We start from the raw sequence: 20,729 nt of genomic DNA, 5'->3' as shown, positions 1-20,729 counted from the left end.
TTATTTTCAATTCATTTCAATGCAATTTAATATATTCCTTTCAAGTTATTTTTTTCAAGTGTGTAAAAAAATTAAGTGAATACTATTGCAGTTTTCATTGGTGCTGTAAGAGTAACAATGTAACACTGCAGCACTGTCCTCCCATTGTTCATCGATTTGCTCATGTGGGCCCAATAAAATCTCCATAGTGAGACTTGTAGTTACTGTGTTTGGCATATTGAATACGTCACAGGTAGTTTGCCAGGCTTTGCTCTGCGGTCGAGATATTCTCAGTAGCTTGCTGGGTTTTCCAAGAGAGGCAGAGGAATCGAACCAGGCTCTGCCGGGCCAGCTGTGTGCCGGGCCAGGCTCTCGGCAGGGGCGGGGGAATCGAGCTTGGGTCGGCCAAGTTTGCTGCGTGCCAGGCAAAGGCACTACCCGCTGTGCTATCACTCCAGCCCCAAGAGTAACAATATTCACAAAAATTATTTGAATAAAATTTGAAATATCTCTAGATTGCAAAATAAATACATTAAATTAATAGTTTCTAATACTTGAGCAAATATCTTAAAAACATTATGATTGTGTTCAAAAGAGTACAGAAGGTGAGGCATGTTCTTTTTATGTGGCTGCAGCCATCACAATTCTGGTTCAAATTTCTAGCACCAGTATGGTCCCCTGAGAACTACTTGGGGTGTCTCCTGAGCACAGAGTCAAGAATATCTACCAAGCACTGTTGGGTACAACCCTGCTCTCGCATCAAATCCAAAAACTTTTAAAAGAAAGAGATTCGGGCAGAGAGACAGTTTGAGCCCATGTTTTTGTACAGGAAGCCTGGGCTTATTTCCAGAACCACATTGTTCCCCAAACACAGATAAGGCACCCTCCCAATTCAGAGCTGGTGTAGCCTCTGACCATCACCAGGTACAGGTGTGACCACCTCCCAAAAATAAGAACATGAAAAACAGCATAATTAGATGAAATAGTATCAATATGTCTATCTTAGTTCTAGGGTAGAAAATAGTTCACATAATCGAACATACAATGTGATACAGTTGTTTTGATTAAAACAAAATAGCAATGTAACCACATTTAGATAGGCAGAATTAAGGTGGGAGGTGAAAGTACTATAATAGTCTTTAACTATTATCTGAAAGTGTATGAATTTCTAAAAAAATGACTTATTTAATCATATTTAAAAGCATGGTAAAAAATAAAACCCTAAACATAAATATTTGATAAAAATGAGAGATTTCTTCTTAGATTAAAGAAGTTAAAGAGAATTAAGACACTATTCTTTTATGTTTACTATCTGGAAAAATTAAAGCAATAGTTAAAATAAAAATAAATTTAAAATCATATAAATGTAAACATGCACAATTACCTTCTTATAAATGTGAATGTATCTTTGAAAGTCAGAGCTTTGTTCTATTGATTGATTTATAATTTTTCTTTTCTTTAAGTAAATGGTTCATATGTTCTCAAATATTTTTCTCATAAACATTTCTCTTAATTTATTTAATCATATTGCTATCTACTTTTATTCTTAGTAATCTTAATATTTGTAATATTCTAATACATTCTTTCATAGAATGCTCTATAATTTTTTAAAAATCATGTCAGTTAGCTGAGAGACTGAATGAGCCCTCCAAAAACATTTTCTAATAAAAAGACTAATTGTTAGAGATTTAAAATACAATTTTTTCTTTCCATATTTCATGATCACATGCCTAGCCCTTTCAATAATGATTTTGTCTAAACTATTATAATATTTTCAACTCTATTCACTTTGGTAGTTTAATTCCTCAACCATGATTTGACTTACTCATTTCTACATCAAAACATTCATATGTCTTTTCCTATGATCTCAAATGTGATTGTGTTTATATTAAATGATAGTATTTAAATTCTTTTATTAAAAACAAGTGTATACTCAATGCTCTATAAAATCTTTACATTATTTTATATTATAATAAATTCTCCAGTTATTATGGTCCCTGAAAATGCATTAATTTTTTTGTTTTTAATTTATCATATGTGATTTTATATTATCTTTCCACTTACCTAAATAAATTTTCTTATTCAATTTGACTTTAAGTATCTTTAAGAATGTGATTATACACAATATAGTTCAGAAAAAAGATCATTTAAAAACTCACTTGAACATAGAAGACATAATAATCACTTTTTTATAGATGTCTACTATTTTGTTTGTTTTCTAACACCTTTTAAAGAATTAAAACTCACCAGATATTCAACCTTCCTTTAAACTCTGATTTACAAATTGATGATATCCTCCTCTCCACTGAGGCTCATTTAGAAGTGAAAAGAATATGCCACTGAATTTTAAAAAAAGAATAAGAGAATTAGATAAAGAATATTCATTTTGGCATTTACCAACCCGATCAATTTCCAGATATTGTGCTGGATTATCATTTGTCTGTGACTGATTATCAATCCTAGTCAGAACAGTATTTCATGGGATATTTCTGAAAATACACGCAACTTAGAACTCATTTAACAAAGTACGTCCCACTTACAAAATTAAAAAAAAATGTTTATAGTATATACTTAAATTATACTTCCTTGAGAACCAAAAAAAACAAAATTTTGGTTTTTCTCTTATTTTATTTATATTTTTTACTTTCAACTCTATGATATTATCTTGATTACTTTATTAGTTTTATGTATTTATATATTTTTTCAATTCTCCCTTATTTATTCACTTTTTTTTAGAGCATTGAGCTTCTATTAGGTTCATACTGAATTGACAGAAAATTTCAATTAAGCAACTTTTAAAGATAAAGCCAATTCTTGCTTCTTTTAAATAAAACATACTTAATGATAATATTATTATCATTAATAATATTATCTTATTCTATAACCTCATCATAAAATGGGAAACTTCAACCTGAGCCCACAATAAGATAAGCATCAGAATTATTCTTTATAGTTTTGCCTCGGTGGTTGGTTTCTCATTAGATGTTAGTAACCTTTGATATTGGTATCTTCTGGACTTAGAGTTATTTGTTGCAGTAATAGAATATATTATATAAAGGTACCAGAGGGAGATTATCTAAAAATTCCCATAATGATGGCTTAAGTATGATACACATGAGATTTCACTCAAACAAACTACTAAGAGTCATGGTAATACAAACTTGTTTTTCTTAATAATTCAGGATCCTTATAATGATGACATATTCAAACATAAAACAAGTTCAGTTGCACTTTTGCTCTTACTACAATCATAAAATAATTACCTCTTTAAAAAAGTTTTTTTCTGATAAGTGATCTTTAAATATCCAGTCTTAGTTTGGATGATGACAGAAGTAAATAATTTTGAAATGAAATTCTCTACCTTAATTTTGAGAATTTGAAAATTAGTAATTATTTTTTTATCATCGATTTTGTTTTATTGACTACAATTTTGTGACCATGCACCCTTAGCACATAAGATATTTATCAAAGAATTATAGATCATGTATCTCAGCTACAGGACACATCTCGCAAGGCATGCAAGGCCTGGATTTGGCCACCAACACTACAAAATAAAAATATTCATGGAGACGTTACTAGGCCCGCTAGAGCAAATCGATGATCAACGGGAGGGCCTTTACTTTACTTACTTTTACTTTAGTTTATGTATGTAATAAAACTAACAAAGACCAAAAAACAGTCTATGGCACACAAGAATAAGGAATCTAGTTATCACAATGGCTAGCCTAATTGCCTCTTGTAATATGATGCACAGAAATTCAAGAAATGCTGATTTCCACTGGAAGTGAAAATATTTCATTTTTATACTTCAACCCTATTATATAAAATTACAATATGATTTAATTGCACAGTAACAACAAGTCTCACAATGGAGACATTACTGGGCCCGCTCGAGCAAATCGATGAAGAACAGGAGGACCGGACCATGAATGATTTAATTGAGGATCCATATTTAAAAATGCTATATATAATTCAAATAGCTGTAAAAGTACATGGGAAGAGTATGAACTACCTAAGATGGAGGCTTGGACAGAACGACAAGCTGACACACAGTTCATGCCCAGAGTTTTTTCCAGTTGTATTTCTTAGGGCCAGTGGGGTCATTTCAGCCAAGTAAGTTCCTCAGTGGTTCTCACTGAAGTAGGTTTCAGAACAATGAGTGCTGATTCCAAAAGGCATCTTAAATATTGCCAAATTTGTTTCCAAATTCATATAATTTTTCTGAGCTATATTATGTTAAAACTACACTTGATCTTAGCCAAATTTTGACTTAGTTGGGTTAAGTTTTTGCTAACATAGTTTTTATTTTTCTTGTTTTTAGATGTGCCAGGATCATTAAAATATCAATAAATACAGGTCACTGGTTACAGTATTTGGGAAAGTAAGACCGGTTATTTTATTGAGAAATCATTAGTAATTATTTTAAGGTTAACATCTATCTGGTTATGCCTGATAAGTGTTAAATACAATTTTTTACAACTAGGTTGCTTATAGAAATTTATATGCAATATGAGAACAAAGTTTAATATTTGCGAGTACAATAAAAACTTTTTTTGGAACAATTTAATTTAGAGAAAATACAAATTATATTTTGATTAAACAAAGTACTGTCATAATCTAATATCCAATCAACATACAAATCAAGGAAGTAGAATATACTAACATACAGAACACATAATTATGAAAAAATGTCAAGCAATAAATCTTCACTCAGAACTGACATATATCTTAGAAATAGTAGATACGGGCATTTAGAAAATTATTATGATTGCTTACTTATGTCAAAAAGTTAGAGACAAGGAATTAATATTTAATCTGAAGTATAGATACAAAAGCAAAATAGAGAAATATATGGTAATTATATTTGCATTTGGCATAGAAAAAAGATTTTGGATGGAAATATAGACATAGGAATCAATGAATGTCAAACAAATTCCAAGTAACAAAAATACATCAAACATAAGAAAGTATACAAAAAAGAAAACCAAACTTGTATAAAATGGATATCCCAACCAAGGATAAGAAAAAGATGTGCACTGCCAACATATCCAACCTATGCCATTTTGAATGCTTGTCACCTTGGTACTTCTAATTAAGGTTATTTGATGCAGCATAGCTCAAAGAAACTGTTAACATTACTTCAAAAATATAAGTTTTATATATATATACATATATATATATATATGAATAGCCTTTTTATTTGAGAAAACTTTCCATACACTATATACCATTAACTTCAGGATATAAGTCTTATTTGACTAACTTAATTTAGAATTTATAGCCATGTAACATTTATGTTTAATATTTATTTATGTTATTAAATTTAATCTGAATTTATACTAACCTATACAATTATTAGTTTGCTTGTCCAGCCTCAGAAGAAACAAAAAGCAGATTCAAAGTAGAGTGAGAAATACGCTGAGTCAAGATAACTATAGAATATTTAAGTTTTTAAGAGATATATGAGTAATTACAAGAGAGATTTCATTTCTGTAATTAAATTTTTATCAATCATTAAACACAAACACGTTATCACGTAAAGGGTTGAAATCGCATTAAACAGAAGAAGAATCTCATTAAACAGAATTCAAAGACACATATTATTTGAAAGGAGAAAACAGTGATGCTTGTACTAATCTAAACAAAATGCAAATAAGTACATTTAAATATTTAGTTTTACTGAGTAATTTATGAATTAGGATGAATCTCATCTGATGGAAGAAGGGTCCTGGAAAGTTTCCTTACACAAAATGAAAGGTTTTTACAGACAGAGCAAAAGTTTATCAGCAAAAGACTTCAGGCACAGACAGGCCTGCCTCAGGGAAGACCAGGACTTTTCTCATGCAGATTACCTTTTGTTGACTAGATTTGCTGAAGGTTATATTCAGGAAAGGGTTGAAACTAACATTGTTACATATGATATCTTATTTTGGAAAAAGGTTTGAGGCAAATGCTCTACTTAGTGCTTGCTTCCTTTTCTGTAAGAAAAAGTAAAGAAATTTCTGCTCTTAAGAGACATGGCTACCAAGAGTATTCGATATGCCAAACACAGTAACAACAAAGTCTCCAATGGAGACGTTACTGGGCCCGCTCGAGCAAATCGATGATCAACGGGAGGGCCTTAATTAATTAATAAGAGACATGGCAAAGGGGAAAATTACTTAGAAATAGAAAACAACCCTGGAGCCAGAGCTATAGAATAATGAGTGAGGCTTTTGCTTGCCTTACCCTGTACCGATAGCACAGCAGGTAGGGTGGTCGCCTCGCCAGAGGTCAACCTGGGTTCGATTTCTCTGTCCTTATCCGAGAGCTCTGCAAGCTACCGAGAGTATCCACACGGCAGAGCCTGGCAAGCTTCCCGTGGCATATCCGATATGTCAAAAACAGTAACAAGTCTCACAATGGACACATTACTGGTGCCCGCTCAAGTAAATGCATGAACAACAGGATGACAGTGCTACCCTGTACCCCATATCGTACCCCAAGTCTGCCAGGAGTGATTCATAATGCCAGGAGAAAGCCTTGAACAGTGTTGTGTATAACCCCAAAGCAAAACAAAACAATTGCAATTTGTTCCATGATATTTGTGGCTATTATGATTTAATACCTGAGGTTTGCTCTAATTTGTTATTTTTCAGCAAGCAATACTCTTTATGATCTATTAGTTTAACAATGTCTGTGTCCTTAGGATGTTACTTCATTACTCATGCAGTTCAGTGTCTAATATATCCATTTGTATCAAAGGGTTAAAAGACACATTTGAGGAAATACATAAGACCAAAGACCCCTTAATATTGGTGGGGATAAGAGGTGGTATTGTCACACGAATTTCGGGCTTTGGGTTTGAGAGGGTTTGAGAGAGTTTTCCTCAGTTGGGTTTGATGATCAAATCAGTGCTCACCCCTGGCTCTGTGCTCAGTGATGACTCATTGCAATGCTCAGGAGACTATATGCAGTTCCAGAGAACAATTAAGTTTTGGGCACATGCAAGGCAAGTACCTTAGCATGTGTATACTATCTCTCTACCCCAAATTTACTTTTCGTTGAAGTATCTTAACTTATCCTAGTATTAAAGTCATTATTTTATAGTCGCAGAGTACTTCACCATTATGTCCAATGTCCTTGCAGCATTATCCCAAGATTCTTCCCCCTTCTCTCGAACTCACTTAGTTCCCCATTCTATTGATCATGTCCCAGGATTTATTTCCATTGGGGATCAGTTCACTGATGACTTTAATGCTCAAAAGGATTCACCTCAAATGAATCTCCACTTGAAATTGGGGATTTTACTCTGCAATTAATCCACCGGGGACTAAAATACATTCAGAATTTCCCTTGGGGATTTGTCTCCACTGGGGATTCCCTTTTTTGTTTGTTTGTTTCTTAATACTAAGCATTTAAGTGAGATCATATAGTCTTCATCTTTTGCTTTCTGACTTGCTTCACTTAGCATGGTACTCTGCTATTTCATCAAATAGAATGTTTCAGCAAACTACAAAATTATGACTTTTCTCAGAGTTGAATATTCCATTGTGTATATATGCCACAATTTATCAAATAATCTTCTGTTAGTCACAGGTTGTTTTTAGATCTTGGCCATTTTAAATGGTACTGCAATGAATGTAGGAGAGCATAAGTTGTTTCAGATACTGCTTTTTTGTTCTTGTAGTAGATTTCTAGGAGTGAAATTGCAGGGTCATAAAAACAAGTTCAATTCATAATATCTTCAAGATTCTCTAAACTTTTTCAGAGAGGTTGAATCATGTAATGGTCCAACCAACTGTGACTGAGTTACTGGATTGTGGGGGTTGTGGGCAGGAGAGAACATCCAGAGGAGCTCAGAGCTATTCCTGGTTTTCTGCTCAGGGATCACTACTAGTGGAATTTAGGGGACTATATGTAGTAGAGGATATTGTACTCTCAATCAGTGTGGTGTCTTTTATTTAGGCCTCAGTTTTGTAGTGTAGAGGTTTTTAATTTGATGTAGTGCCCTTTATTTCTGCATTTGATTTCTTTGCCAATGAAGCAATATCACTAAAGACTAAAGAATTCAAGATTTCATATGATCTTGCATCTATTTTCTTCCATGTATTTTATGAATGTAGATTTGATATCAAGACATTGAACCTATTTTGAAATGACCTTTTTGTACCGTGTGAGCTAAGGGTTTTGAACTTATTGTTTTCCCATGTTCCTAAGGTGGAGGTTTTCCCAGAGTCATTTTTTGAGGAGACTGTACTTCATACTTCTAGACCCACTGTCATAAATTTACTGTTCTTATACTTTTTTAATGCTTATCTTGACTCTATTGATCTAAGAACATTTATTCTAGGATCATGTGGTTTTGATAGATGGAAGTTCTGATTCTAATGCTGTCCATCTTCTTTTATTTTCTCTCTAAATTGTTTTGGCTATTTAAGAAACTTTAAGGTTTCAAGTATTAAGGTTTCACCATAAGACCTCAAGTCTTAAGGTTTCACTTTCATTCCCTTTTCATACCTCATAAGCATTTTACTAATAGATATATACTTTAATTTTGTTGGAACTGCTTTGTGCTAAGTGGTAGTTTCATTACGAAGAGGATGGCTACAAAATAAAGAAAAGGAAAGTAAGAAAAAAAAAAGAAAGAAAGAAAGAAAGAAAGGAAGGAAGGAAGGAAGGAAGAAAGAAAGAAAGAAAGGAAAGGGAAAAAAAGAGAAAATGCATTGGTATTTAAAATATATCTTACTTTAGTATTTGAACTATCTCTTTGGAAACTCAACCCAGATAGTCTGTCACTAAGAAGTATCTTTGGGCTTTTGAAATTTAATAAAAGTTTAGTCTATTTTTATTGTGATAGGAAATATATATGCTCTGGTCTTCAAGTAAATTGTAAGAGATATATTTAATTCAATGAATAAATTAGTTGCATATAATGATATTTAAAGGATATCTCGACTCATTATTAGTAGTCTGTGATGTTGGCATTAGCTTCTTACTATACCTAATATCTGAGTGTTACCTTCATAAAGCTTTCCTCTTTATCCCCTTCCACACTGACGCCGGAAGCACAAGCTCAGCCAAAAGAGGCTAACAATATTCTGCCACTAACTGGAGGTTAGCTGCCAATGTGCCTCAGATGCTTTGGGCTACTTAAACAGTGTGTCAGAGTTTGTTATATTATTGGCTATGGTATCTGAGCATTTTCTATCCATTAAGCTATAATACTATGACCCCTTACTAACTGATCTTTAAAAAAAAAATTGGCTTTTTTTTTTTTGCTACGCCTGGGAGCACTCATAACTTACTCTTGGCTCTGTTCTAAGGAATTTCTCCTGACAGTGCTTAAAGTACCATGTGGTACCGTATCCCTGAGGATACAACCTCAATCCACTGTGTTTGGGGCAAGCACCAAACCTGCTGTACGTTGGCTCTGGCCCCTGGTCCCCTGACCTTCAGTAATTTAAAACATGGATATTTCATTTCCATCATCTTCTCACATTGATATTTTTGATGAATAATCTTAATTGATTATAAAAACTGATTCATAATTTATATTGTGAATATACACATTGCCTATGATAACATCAAGGTCAACATTTACTATTGGATGACTGTGACTCTATTTCTACATGTCTGAGTCTGTTGACTGTTATCATCTCCTATGCCCTTGTATTTTGTTCAGAGTACATTCACTACAGAGATGTACAACTCCAAATTCTGCATGTGTTTGTGTTTTGCATGTCTGATTTCTGCTTTTTCTTCTACGCCACCCTCTTTTTAATCATTCTTGGTACATCAATTTTGGGGCTATACAGTATACAACTTTGTACCAGTATTTATGTTATACGACCACCATGTCTTAAGTGCAAAAGTGTGGAGTTAGGACTAAACACATTTGGGATAAAATTATTTAGGTTTTTTCTTTGAGGAAGAATTTCAGTGATGTTAAAATTTATTATAAGTTTATAAATAAATTTAGTTATTTATTTCCCTATATAATCCCACTATTAAAGGCTCATGATATCTCACCCACACTGCAAAGCCAGGCAAGCTCCCCATGACGTATTCAATATGCCAAACACAGTTAACAAGTGTCACACTCGAGACGTTACTGGGCCCGCTCGCTCGAGTAAATTAAAGGCTCATAGTATAAGCTTTTAGTTATACTATGAGTTAGGTTATTTTTTTTTTGTGTAGGAGTACTGCTATTTATTCAGCCACTGACTAGCTGATTGATTAGGGCATGAACACCTTACTTTTTTCATATTTTTATTTATTTATTTATTTATTTATTTTTCTTCTTATATTTATTTATTGAATCACTGTGGGAAAAGTTACTAAGCTTTCAGGTTTAAGTCGTGGTCAGACAATGATCAAACACCGCTCCCTTCACCAGTACTCATTTTTCACCACCAAGAACCCCAATATACCCTCCTCCAACCCCTCCCAATGCCTGTGAGACAGATGATTTCCACTTAACTCTTCTCTACATTGATTACATTCATTATTTTGACGAGATACACCATTATTGTTTAGAGTTCCCCCACCCCTAACAATCAGAATTGCTGAAAAGACATTATGAAATACTTTGTTTTCTATAGCTGGTTATGAGAATCATATAATGATTTTGGATTTCTGCAAAGAACCAGATAATTAAGAGATTGGTTTCTGTAAGTCTGCTGTTATGTCTGTATCAGGGAGCCACTTGTGGGGGGCAAATCGTGACCTCGGTAGGGCATGAAGGACGAGCCGGTATCGCTCCCCTTTCCATTAGACTTCAGTTTCCCTGTCACTGCTGGCTCACACCTGGCTTTCCTATAAGCTCTGAGGCGGTGGCCACCTTGCTGCTGGGGTGGTGGGGGGGAGGCAGAAGGGAGCAATACCCTTTCCCTCCCAGGAAGGCATGGTGCCAGAGTTTAACCCATGGTCCATTCACTTTTCTGCTGCAAGCTGCCGGGCTCTGGACTAAGTCCTTTTGCCTCTGGAGCCATGGCCGTGTTGGAGAGCCGCTCGTGGGGAGCAACTCGTGACTTAGGTATGTGTGAAGGACGAGCCGGTACTATCCCCTTCCCATGAGACTGCAGTTGCCCCATCACCACCGGCTCGTATCTGGTTTTCCAATAAGCTCTGAGGTGGCGGCCACCTTGTATGTGGTCCAGATGCATTTCTGCCAAAAGCCGTTGGGTTTCGAGATTTGTTTCTGAGTCTCTGGGTTCATGGCCGTTAAGCAGATGGATCAGAAGCCAGAGAGGCCATTTGCAGGGGGCTACTCGAGGTATCACTGGGATGGGGAGGAAAGGGCCGGTTTCACCCCCATCTGGTGAGGCCCCACGTGCCTTGTCACTGCAGGCCCAAACCTGACTGTCCAGTGGCCTCTGGAGGATGGTGGTCACCAGGCCACCAAGGGGAACAGGCTAAGGCACGAAACCTATTCCCACCTGGAGTGGCCCAGAGCCAGTAACCTACTGCAGAAACAGGGTGAATTTCTGCCAAAAGCCTTTGGACTCCGAGATTCGTTTATGAGTCTCTGGGATCATGGCCGTTAAGCAGTTCAATTAGGAACCAGAGAGGCCATGCCTCCAATTATATAGCTGAGCCTGAGGTGTTTTGTGGGTGTGTCTCCCACATACCTAACTTATGGCCGTTTACTTTCTTGGTAAACTTTGCCCCCAGTTTTTGGGGTCTGGCTAAAGGCACATCAGTAAATTTGGGGTATCTGAAAGTCTGACGGTGCCATCAGGCTGCTGATGCACTCACCTCACAGGTACAGATTGACCTGCTGGCAGCACCATACCCCCGTATTAGTTGAGTTCTTAATTGAACTTTTGAATTGTAGAGTCTGTCATTGGTCAACATATCCTTTCTGTGTTTCTGTAATTTTATCTTTATAATGAGCATTAAAAGTATCTTATAGGGTTGATGAAACAATTAAATAAAATTATGCACACAAATCTTCTAAGATAGTGCCTATAGAATAGAATAAATGAAAAGTATGTTGCCCATTGTCATTATAGCAGCAAAATAATGTTTGCATGTCCCAAACACTGACCCGTAAGAGTGAACTGAGTTGCCTGTATTATATTTCTTCTTTTCCAATCATACTGGCAGTCATTATGAAATATAACAATTTTAGATAATCTTGAGGCTTGAAATCACTTTGATTTCTCAATGTTAAAAAGTAGAAAGATTTTTCTAGATAAACAATTTTGAGAATTATCAGTGTATATCATCAATAAAAAAGGAATGGAACAAAAATCTACATGTGTTTCTCTATCATTAAACTAGTCACTGATATCTGAGGACATTTCTTGTGATTTTGATTTGCTTATATTTAGTAATAAAAGTTGATAAACTTTTAAAAAACCTTTTTTTCCGCGTACCTATAAGTGTACGCCTTCTTTGGTGGTCTACTCATGTCCTCTATCCTCTTTTTTTGGAGGAATCAGGCCTTCACGCACAGCTCAGAATACCTGTAGTGATGAAGATCAACCTCAAGCCTATTGTTCTTTACAGCACTGTGAGAAACACAAATATCATAACAAATTCTGCAATTGTGAATTTGAAAAAAAAGCATGAATTGCCTAGGAAAATGCAGGCTTCCCTGGAATATGCAGGCTTCCCTAGAGTACCTGTGATAAAATATTTCTATGAAGGTAGAAGTGGGTATCAGAGTTTTGTGAAAGAAGCAAATATTCCGAAAAGATGTACAGGTTACAGAGTGACAACTTTGCCTTTGGCCAACCTGAATTTGATCTCTTGCATAATATATGTCTCCTGCCACTGCATGAAGTTACTCCCCAAGCACAGAGTCTGGAGTCATTCCTAAACAAAGTCTGTATTTACATGAGAAGTGGAGAGATAGTGCAATGTAAAATGTTCTTCCCTTGTTTGGGACTGACCCATTTTATCCCTGGCCTGGCAGCACAAATGATCCACCAAACCCCACCAGGAGTAACCCCTGAGTGCAAGTCATGAGTAAGCTCTAGTATAGTTAGTGTGGCCTAAAAACAAACAAAAAAAGAGTCACTATTTAGTGTTTATAATGTCTAACATAAAATATTAACTATATTACTATAACTCATTGTTTAATTTTATGAATGTAAGTATTAGTAATGTGATGCTTACAGTTTTAACATAAGATAAAATTTAAAAATAAAGTGCATATTTTGGGAAATATTTATAATCATAGAACATGTTCACTTACAACTCTTTTATTCAAATCAAAACTCAATATTAACATGATAATGACAATAAATGAATGACATTTTGCTGTGATACAGTTTAAAATGATTCAACAATAAAAGTAAAATGTGAAATGGTGACAAACATATATGTAGATGCAAAGCTAAGTTCTTGAATACCTCTTAGAGATATATTAAATACTGCAACTGCCACATATACAAAAGGGAAACTGGCCCTAATCTGGAAAGGAGTGTGACAATTCACTAAGATATAGGAAAAAATGGCCACTCTGTACTTTAACCCACATAATTAAAAAGATGGAATAATGAATGAAAGAAAAGCACTACACATATTATTCTTGATAGTTGTTTATTTTTTTTACTTTAACAAAGAAATATAAAGGTTTAAGAGTGAATCTCAAAAGTAGTCTTGTGGGGTCAGAGCAACAGTACAGCGGGTAGGGCATTTGCCTTGCATGTGTCCAACTCAGGTTCAATCCCTGGCATCTAATATGGTCTCCTGAGCACCGCCAGGAGAAACTCCTGAGTTTAGAGCCAGTAGCAACCCCTGAGTATCGCCAGATGTGACCAAAAAAAGGAAAATAAATAAAAAATAAAGCAAATGCATTTCTTAAAAAATAGTAGTCTTGCAACTTAAAAAAAATCATAAGGGAAAAATTTAATGATTAACTAATTTACTAAGTTTAATTTACATTTAAACTTTTCTTAATGGCAAAACTGCATAACAGAAATAATATTAGTCATTTCTGGAAATTTAATATTGTGAGAAAAAGCTAGACACAAAGAAGTTAAAGAATACTCTCAAACGTGAATAGAAATATTCTTTACTTGATTGTAGTAGTAATCACATGACAATACTTTTCAAAGCTTATAAACAGTATGTATATGTCTTGGTAATTATGTTTTCAAAATTATATAGATATATATTATAGAAGTATTTTATGGTAGAAAAAAGTTATAATGTCAGTTAAGTCTAAAAAAGAATATATCTAAATCTTATGAATTTCTACCTCTAAAAACATTAACTCATCATTTAATCTGTGTGTTTTAAACTACCTATATGTGATAGAAAATAACACCTACAACAGAGGATTGATGAAAAGATGTTAGAACTGTATTCATATTACTTGACCATAACAATATTCTGAGTTCTTGAAAAGAAACAGAAGCAAACAAACAAAAATCTTGGGCAAGGAACTTCATGAGATAAAAACTCATAAAAAACATTTTAAATTACTATTTTTATAATGTTAATTGCTATTAGGATTATTATTTGGATTGACAAATGTTTCACAAATGTCTCTTTCCTTCTAATCAGGAATTCACTGATTTTTCATATATCCAGTTCAATTACTAATCAAGTGGAAACAGGATCTCTTTGTCTGATGAAAAAACTTAAGTGAAGATTTTGTTATTTGTTTCAGTACTCATGAAATTATTCTAATAGTTTAATCTCCTTGTCCCAATAAGGAACTCATGGATAAGCTGGGTTTTAATGATGTAAGATGAACAGCAGGCAAAAATTGAATATATAGGAAGATACTTGTTTATGTCTTAAAACTTACTTGAAGAACTTTAATCATAAAACTTTGCCTTGCTCTTGTTAAGTGATTCAAATTATCCTCAATAATCTGACCATAGTAAGAGGCAGATTTTAGCAGCAGGTAGACCTCATGTTAGTATTGTTCTGAATTGACTATAAATGATTGTTTCTGATTTATAAAATTAATTACTTGTATCACCCACATCAACCCTTGACTTATGATGGCTGTAGGAAAATGGGGAGGAAATTATTCATAAGACAGAAACCAAATATGAATAGAAGTCATTAATTATATTTTAAAATGTTTGCTCTTACCCTTTTGAGTTCTGCTTGTCAGCTTTTAAACACATTCACTTTTGATGTTAGAAGTTACATTCATTTCAAGCGAAATAGTCCCTGGATTCTCTTCCGTATTTGCTGCGTCTTGATGCTATAAATAATAGGATTCATTAAAGGTGGAAAAAGAATATATATGTTGCCCATGAGAACATGAATCAGAGGTGAGAGATGTTTCCCAAAGCGATGAACCATGGTCAAACCAATGATCGGGACGTAGAAAACCAAAACTGCACAGATGTGAGACACGCAGGTCTGCAAGGATTTACTTCTCTCCTCCTGAGAAGCAATAGCTAGTACTGCGTGCAATATCATGATATAGGAGACGAGTATAAGCACTGAATCCAGCAACAAGTTGCAGATCACCAGGGCCAGACCAAAGATGTAGTTGAAGCGGATGTCTGAACAAGCCATTCTAATTAAGTCTTGGTGCAGGCAGAAAGAGTGAGAAAGTTTGTGGAGACGGCAATAATTTAAAAACCTCAAGCGAATAATGACTGGAGGTATGAGTAGAGAACTCCTGCAAATGATTGCCACTGCAATTTTTAAGATTTTGTCATTAGTTAAGATGGAAGAGTAGCGTAGAGGGTTGCAAATGGCAATGTAACGGTCAAAAGCCATAGCAAGGAGAACAGACGATTCCATGAAGGACAAACCATGAATAAAGTAGGACTGTGCAATGCAGGAATCCAGGCTGATATCGTGAACAAATCCCCACAGAACCCCGAGCACGGTGTACATGGTGGAGAGCCCCATGCACAGGTCAGTGAGTGCCAACATGGCCAGAAAGTAGAACATGGGCTGGTGCAGGCTTGACTCAGTGCGGATCACATGGAGCACCATGCAGTTTCCAAGGAAAACGATAGCATAAATAGAGGAGAAGGGAATTGAGAGCCACACATAGTAAGTTTCTAAGCCAGGAAAGCCAGTCAGATTAAATTTAGAATTGCTGGAGTTTGTGATAGAGTGAGAAGACATTAACTGAGACTTGAAAATCTTTCTAGAGAGATGTTTCAAATTAGGTTAGTTTAATAGTGTCTTAACTTATAGTTATATCATCTGCTTTGGGGAAGAAAATAATAATAAATATTCTTTAGTCTCAAAATTTTGCAAAAAAGACACTTAAATCTTTATCTTTTAGGGAAAAAATTCCTCTTTTCTAGAGATAGCTTTCCCAGTGTCATGTAAGAAAATCTGAAGGCCAAGAGATTTTATACAGAAATAATCATGTTTATGGGCATGAGGGATTTGGATTTAGGTTTGGACTTTTGGGAGTCTGTTAATCTCTAAAGGAAGAAAATATATGCTCATGGGTATATACTACTGCTATAGTTCACAGCATCCTAACCAGAAACATAAAATGCATGAGTAATTTTTCTCTTGTGTACCAGAGCTGTTTCTTTCACTATTCCCAAATGGTCATGATATCCTAAAGGAAATGAACTGATTATAGTAATTTTGCTTTGCTGAAAGTAAAATTTAAGTAAGAGAAACTTACCAAAGTGAAAGGATTCAGAACCTTCTTGGACTTTCCACATTGTTTCATCCTTTAAATTATTTTCTAAGTCATTTGTATAATTTGTTTAGCTGTCTTCCTTCTGTATGCTATATATTTTTTAAAAATTTTCATGTATTTCTTTATCCTGTACCATATTTCTACCTTTTCTGATGCTTGCAATATTATTAACTCTCATAATGTACTGATAAAAGTACTATATACTTTCAATTGAAAATGTGAAAGCCAAACTTAAATATTGAACAATGGGTAGAAATAGAATAACTAGATTATATTCACAATCCCGATCACGATCATCCTGTTGATCATCAATTTCCTCGAGCAGGCACCAGTAACGTCTCCTCCTTCCTAGCCCTGAAATTTTAAAAGAACCATTTCAATGCTCTTTCAGGATTAGGAGAATGAGACCCATCATTGTTACTGGTATTTGGCATATTGAGTATGACACAGGAAGTTTGCCAGACTCTGCCGTGTGGGCAGGATACTTTTGGTAGCCTGCCAGGTTCTCCAAAGGGGGTAAAAATAATAATAAGATGTCGTGCGGCTGCAAATGCGGCCGCATGCTTCCGGGAGCTGGGTTTTATAGTCTCTGCATCTTGGCCGTTGATGGGACCAACCTGGTGCTGGCAGCAGCTGGTGGGTGTGACACCTACCTACTGGAAATGGGGGGTCTGGTCTGGAGTCTCCTGCCCCCGCGCCTGGCTGTCCTCACCGGGGCCCCTTGGAGGTGGGAGGGTTGAGTTTCTCTCCTCCCCCTGCCGCCCCAAGCAGAGCCCCAGCAGCTGAGGACCTCTGGAGCCAGCCACGGCCATGCTGGGACCACTCTCCACACGTCCGGATGGGCCTCATGCATGAAAGAACTGGCAGAGAAACCCAGGCATGCAGGTCCCGGGGTTGAGGTCTCAAACCTACTCAGATTGGGACTGGACCTTTTCCAACCAGATTATATTATAGATGTTTAATTTGTTTTGCAAAATGCTACTATTATACAATTTGAAGTGATAATCTGTAGTGTTTGAGAATCACAGTTCCTATATATCACGGGCATAAATATTACAGCTGGATTTATTTTGTTTAATTATATTAATTGCTTCAGCCCAAATAACTATATTTAATATATAAGTAGGGATATATTACTGTTTTAATTTATACCTAAATAACTTTTTATCATTTTAGTGCGTTTATAGTTATGCTATATACATCTATATCCATATATATCATAACCTATATCTATATAGAGGTGGGAAATGTCTCACAAGCTATATAACACCCACAACAGCATGTGATCTAGCCCTGGCACATGATGGCACCTTTTTCCAGGTTTTTTTATTAGTTGCTTATAACCTTAAATAGTGTTATAAAATATCCAAATGGCCCTTATCAGAGACAGGATTTTCTACACCGATCTAAAGTTATAGCCATATCTCTATTTTGGTAAAGTACCTTCTCAAATATTTTTCCCTTTTGGAATGAGATTGTTTTATTACTGAATTCAGACCGTTTTTACTTATATGTGATTTACAGATACTTATTTTTAATTGTAAACTATCTTTTTTTCTCTGAACAGTGACTTTCCCAAAGCAAAGTTTTGAGAGATCAATTTAGGTTTGAATTATTTTTATTATATCTAAAATTCATGGATAAACCCAAATCATGCTTTTCTCATGCCTAACATTTTATCTTTAGGTCTATGATCCATATCAAGTAACTTTTTTCTTTCTGCATTTTTTTGTTAGATGTAATATGGTTGTAATGTTTTTTATTTGTTTTGGTTTTAGTTTTGAACCATACCTGGAAATACCTGAACCATAACAGGGCATACTCCCATTTCTCAGTGGTGTTTGGGGTATGACAAGGTGCTAGGATTCCAATGTGGACTGTGATTACTGCACCATCTCTCCAAATTAGACTAGAATAATGTTAATACTAACATTTGTGGCAGGAAAAGTTATAGCACCATGACCGTGGCTAAGCTATCTTACATACTTTTGAACTCTCCAATTTCACTGGGTCATGCAGTCTTCCCTTAAATAAAGGTGAAAAGCGACTTACACAGGAGTGGGGGTGTTTGTAGAGATCTATTAATGGGATAAATAGTCTTGTTGAGAATAAAAAAATTTCATTAATAGCATGATTACTGAAATAAACTGCTATGTTCAGTAAAGATGTTTTTAATAGCTCAAACTCTAATTGATGTATAAGTAGAAGAGTAGAAGTTTGTTCTTTCAGGTACCATTGATATAAATAGGGTCTTTCAGAACAAGATAATGCCAAAATGCAAAACATAGTACTTTATATCTGAATTTCTGACTATAAAAAGAACACACCTACTAAAAAGAAATTTTGTACATTTAAAAGCTAGCTATAAAAAATAATGACCCGTAATAATTGCTCAACTAGTAACATTTTAGAAACCTCTGCTTATATTAACATGTAATTTAAAAATTTTAATTCACACCATATGTACCACCAATAATAAAATAAATAAATAGTAAAATAAATAGAATGAAGTTCACTACAATTAAAAATAAAATAGTATTAACAACAGTAGAGATACAATAAAACTAAATTGCACTATTATTTTCTACTAACATAAAATTACTTTGTCATTTGAAAAATGGAAGTCTTATAATTTGCCCAGTAAATTTTATCTGAATATTGATATAAACAACCACTGTTTAGTAATTCCACAATGCCCAACATATAATATATATGTTAAACATAAAATAGGCTTCATATTTTTTGAGGATATTATGGATATAATTTGGTGGTTTTTCCTTGCAATCTCAAGACTGAACCCATTTTTTAAGCTTATACAGGCAAAACAAATGCTTTCCTACTGAGTGCTATACCTGACCTAATTCGTAGTTTAGTTAAAAGATATGTCTTTTGTATGACTAAAACTCAAACATGAAAGCTTTGTAACTGTATTTCATGGTGATTCAATTGAACAAAAAAAGATATGTCTAAAAATAGGCTATAACAATAAGAGGAAAACAATTTTATAGCATAAGGTTTGTATGTTTTTTTTGTTATCTACAGATATTTCTTTTTTAAAATTCTTAAATTATTATTTGTATGTTTTTAACAGCTTTATTCAATATCAAAACCACCACACTTTAACATGATAAATAACAACAGTTTATTGTGGTACAGTGAAATGAATTCAGGACAATAAGAATTAGCTGTGGATTGATGAAGAACATATACATCAAAGAAAAATTAAAATTATTTTGGAGCAATATTTCAATATGCTATTGTTCTAAGAATATAAAGTAAAAGCTGTTGCTAATCAGAAAAAGATTGTGACAATTTGTTAAGGCACAAAATCAAATTTTTGCTCGATATTGCAAAGCAAATGACACGAAAAAGAAAGTAATCACTAAGCAAGCTATAGGAAAGTTTTGGGGAAAAAAATGTAGTTCTCAAAAATATATATCTTAGGTGCAAGCAGCAAAAAAGAAAATGAATCACGAAAACATTGTTACAAGGATCTAGCATAAAAGATTAAGCTATTATGAGCAATTTACGCAATCTTCACTTACAGGCAAAATTGCATGACTGAAACCATGTTAATGTTTGCCAGAAATTTAAGACCATGGAAAAAGACTGCCATACAAAAGCAAAAGAACACTTTGGTACTTAGAAATAGTCAATAAGAGATTGTACTAGATAACAAATAACTGCTTTTCAAAGCTTATATGATGTGTATACTTAAAATGAGCAAATTGCTTTTGCAATCATGGCTCAAGAACCTCACCCACTTTGGTAACTTCTACTTTTTTGCAATATTTTACAACGATTACAGAGCTATTTCGGCTGGAGCGATAGCACAGTGGGTAGGGCGTTTGCCTTGCATGCAGCCAACATGGCTGAACAGAGTTCGATTCCTCCGCCCCTCTTAGAGTGCCCAGCAAGCTACCTGTGACATATTCAATATACCAAACACAGTAACAAAAGTCTCACAATGGAGACGTTACTGGGCCCTCTGAAGCAAATCGATGAACAACGGGAAGACAGTGCTACAGTGCTACATAGATATTTAATAAAAGTCTCCAATGGAGACGTTACTGGGCCCACTCGAGCAAATCGATGATCAACGGGAGGGCCTTTACTTTACTTTACTTTATTGAAAGAAGAAAAAAGTTATATGAGTTAAAACAAAAATGAA

At 34.6% G+C, this 20,729-nt stretch overlaps 1 protein-coding gene across 1 annotated transcript; it reads right to left on the bottom strand.

Moving 5' to 3' along the window:
- Positions 1-15,081: 15,081 nt before the first annotated feature.
- Positions 15,082-16,023, bottom strand: LOC130025325 (olfactory receptor 51V1-like). Its single transcript, XM_056116283.1, has one exon. The coding sequence runs from the start codon at positions 16,018-16,020 to the stop codon at positions 15,082-15,084; it is 939 nt and encodes a 312-aa protein (XP_055972258.1). The 5' UTR covers positions 16,021-16,023.
- Positions 16,024-20,729: the final 4,706 nt, after the last annotated feature.

This window comes from Sorex fumeus, unplaced genomic scaffold (assembly GCF_029834395.1).
Source record: "Sorex fumeus unplaced genomic scaffold, SorFum_2.1 ptg000030l, whole genome shotgun sequence".
NCBI lineage: Eukaryota > Metazoa > Chordata > Mammalia > Eulipotyphla > Soricidae > Sorex > Sorex fumeus.
This window is presented reverse-complemented; position numbering and strand designations above follow the sequence as displayed.

Coding starts and splice junctions, on each gene's coding strand:
- LOC130025325 (XM_056116283.1), bottom strand. CDS start 16,020: ATGTCTTCTCACTCTATCACAAACTCCAGCAATTCTAAATTTAATCTG.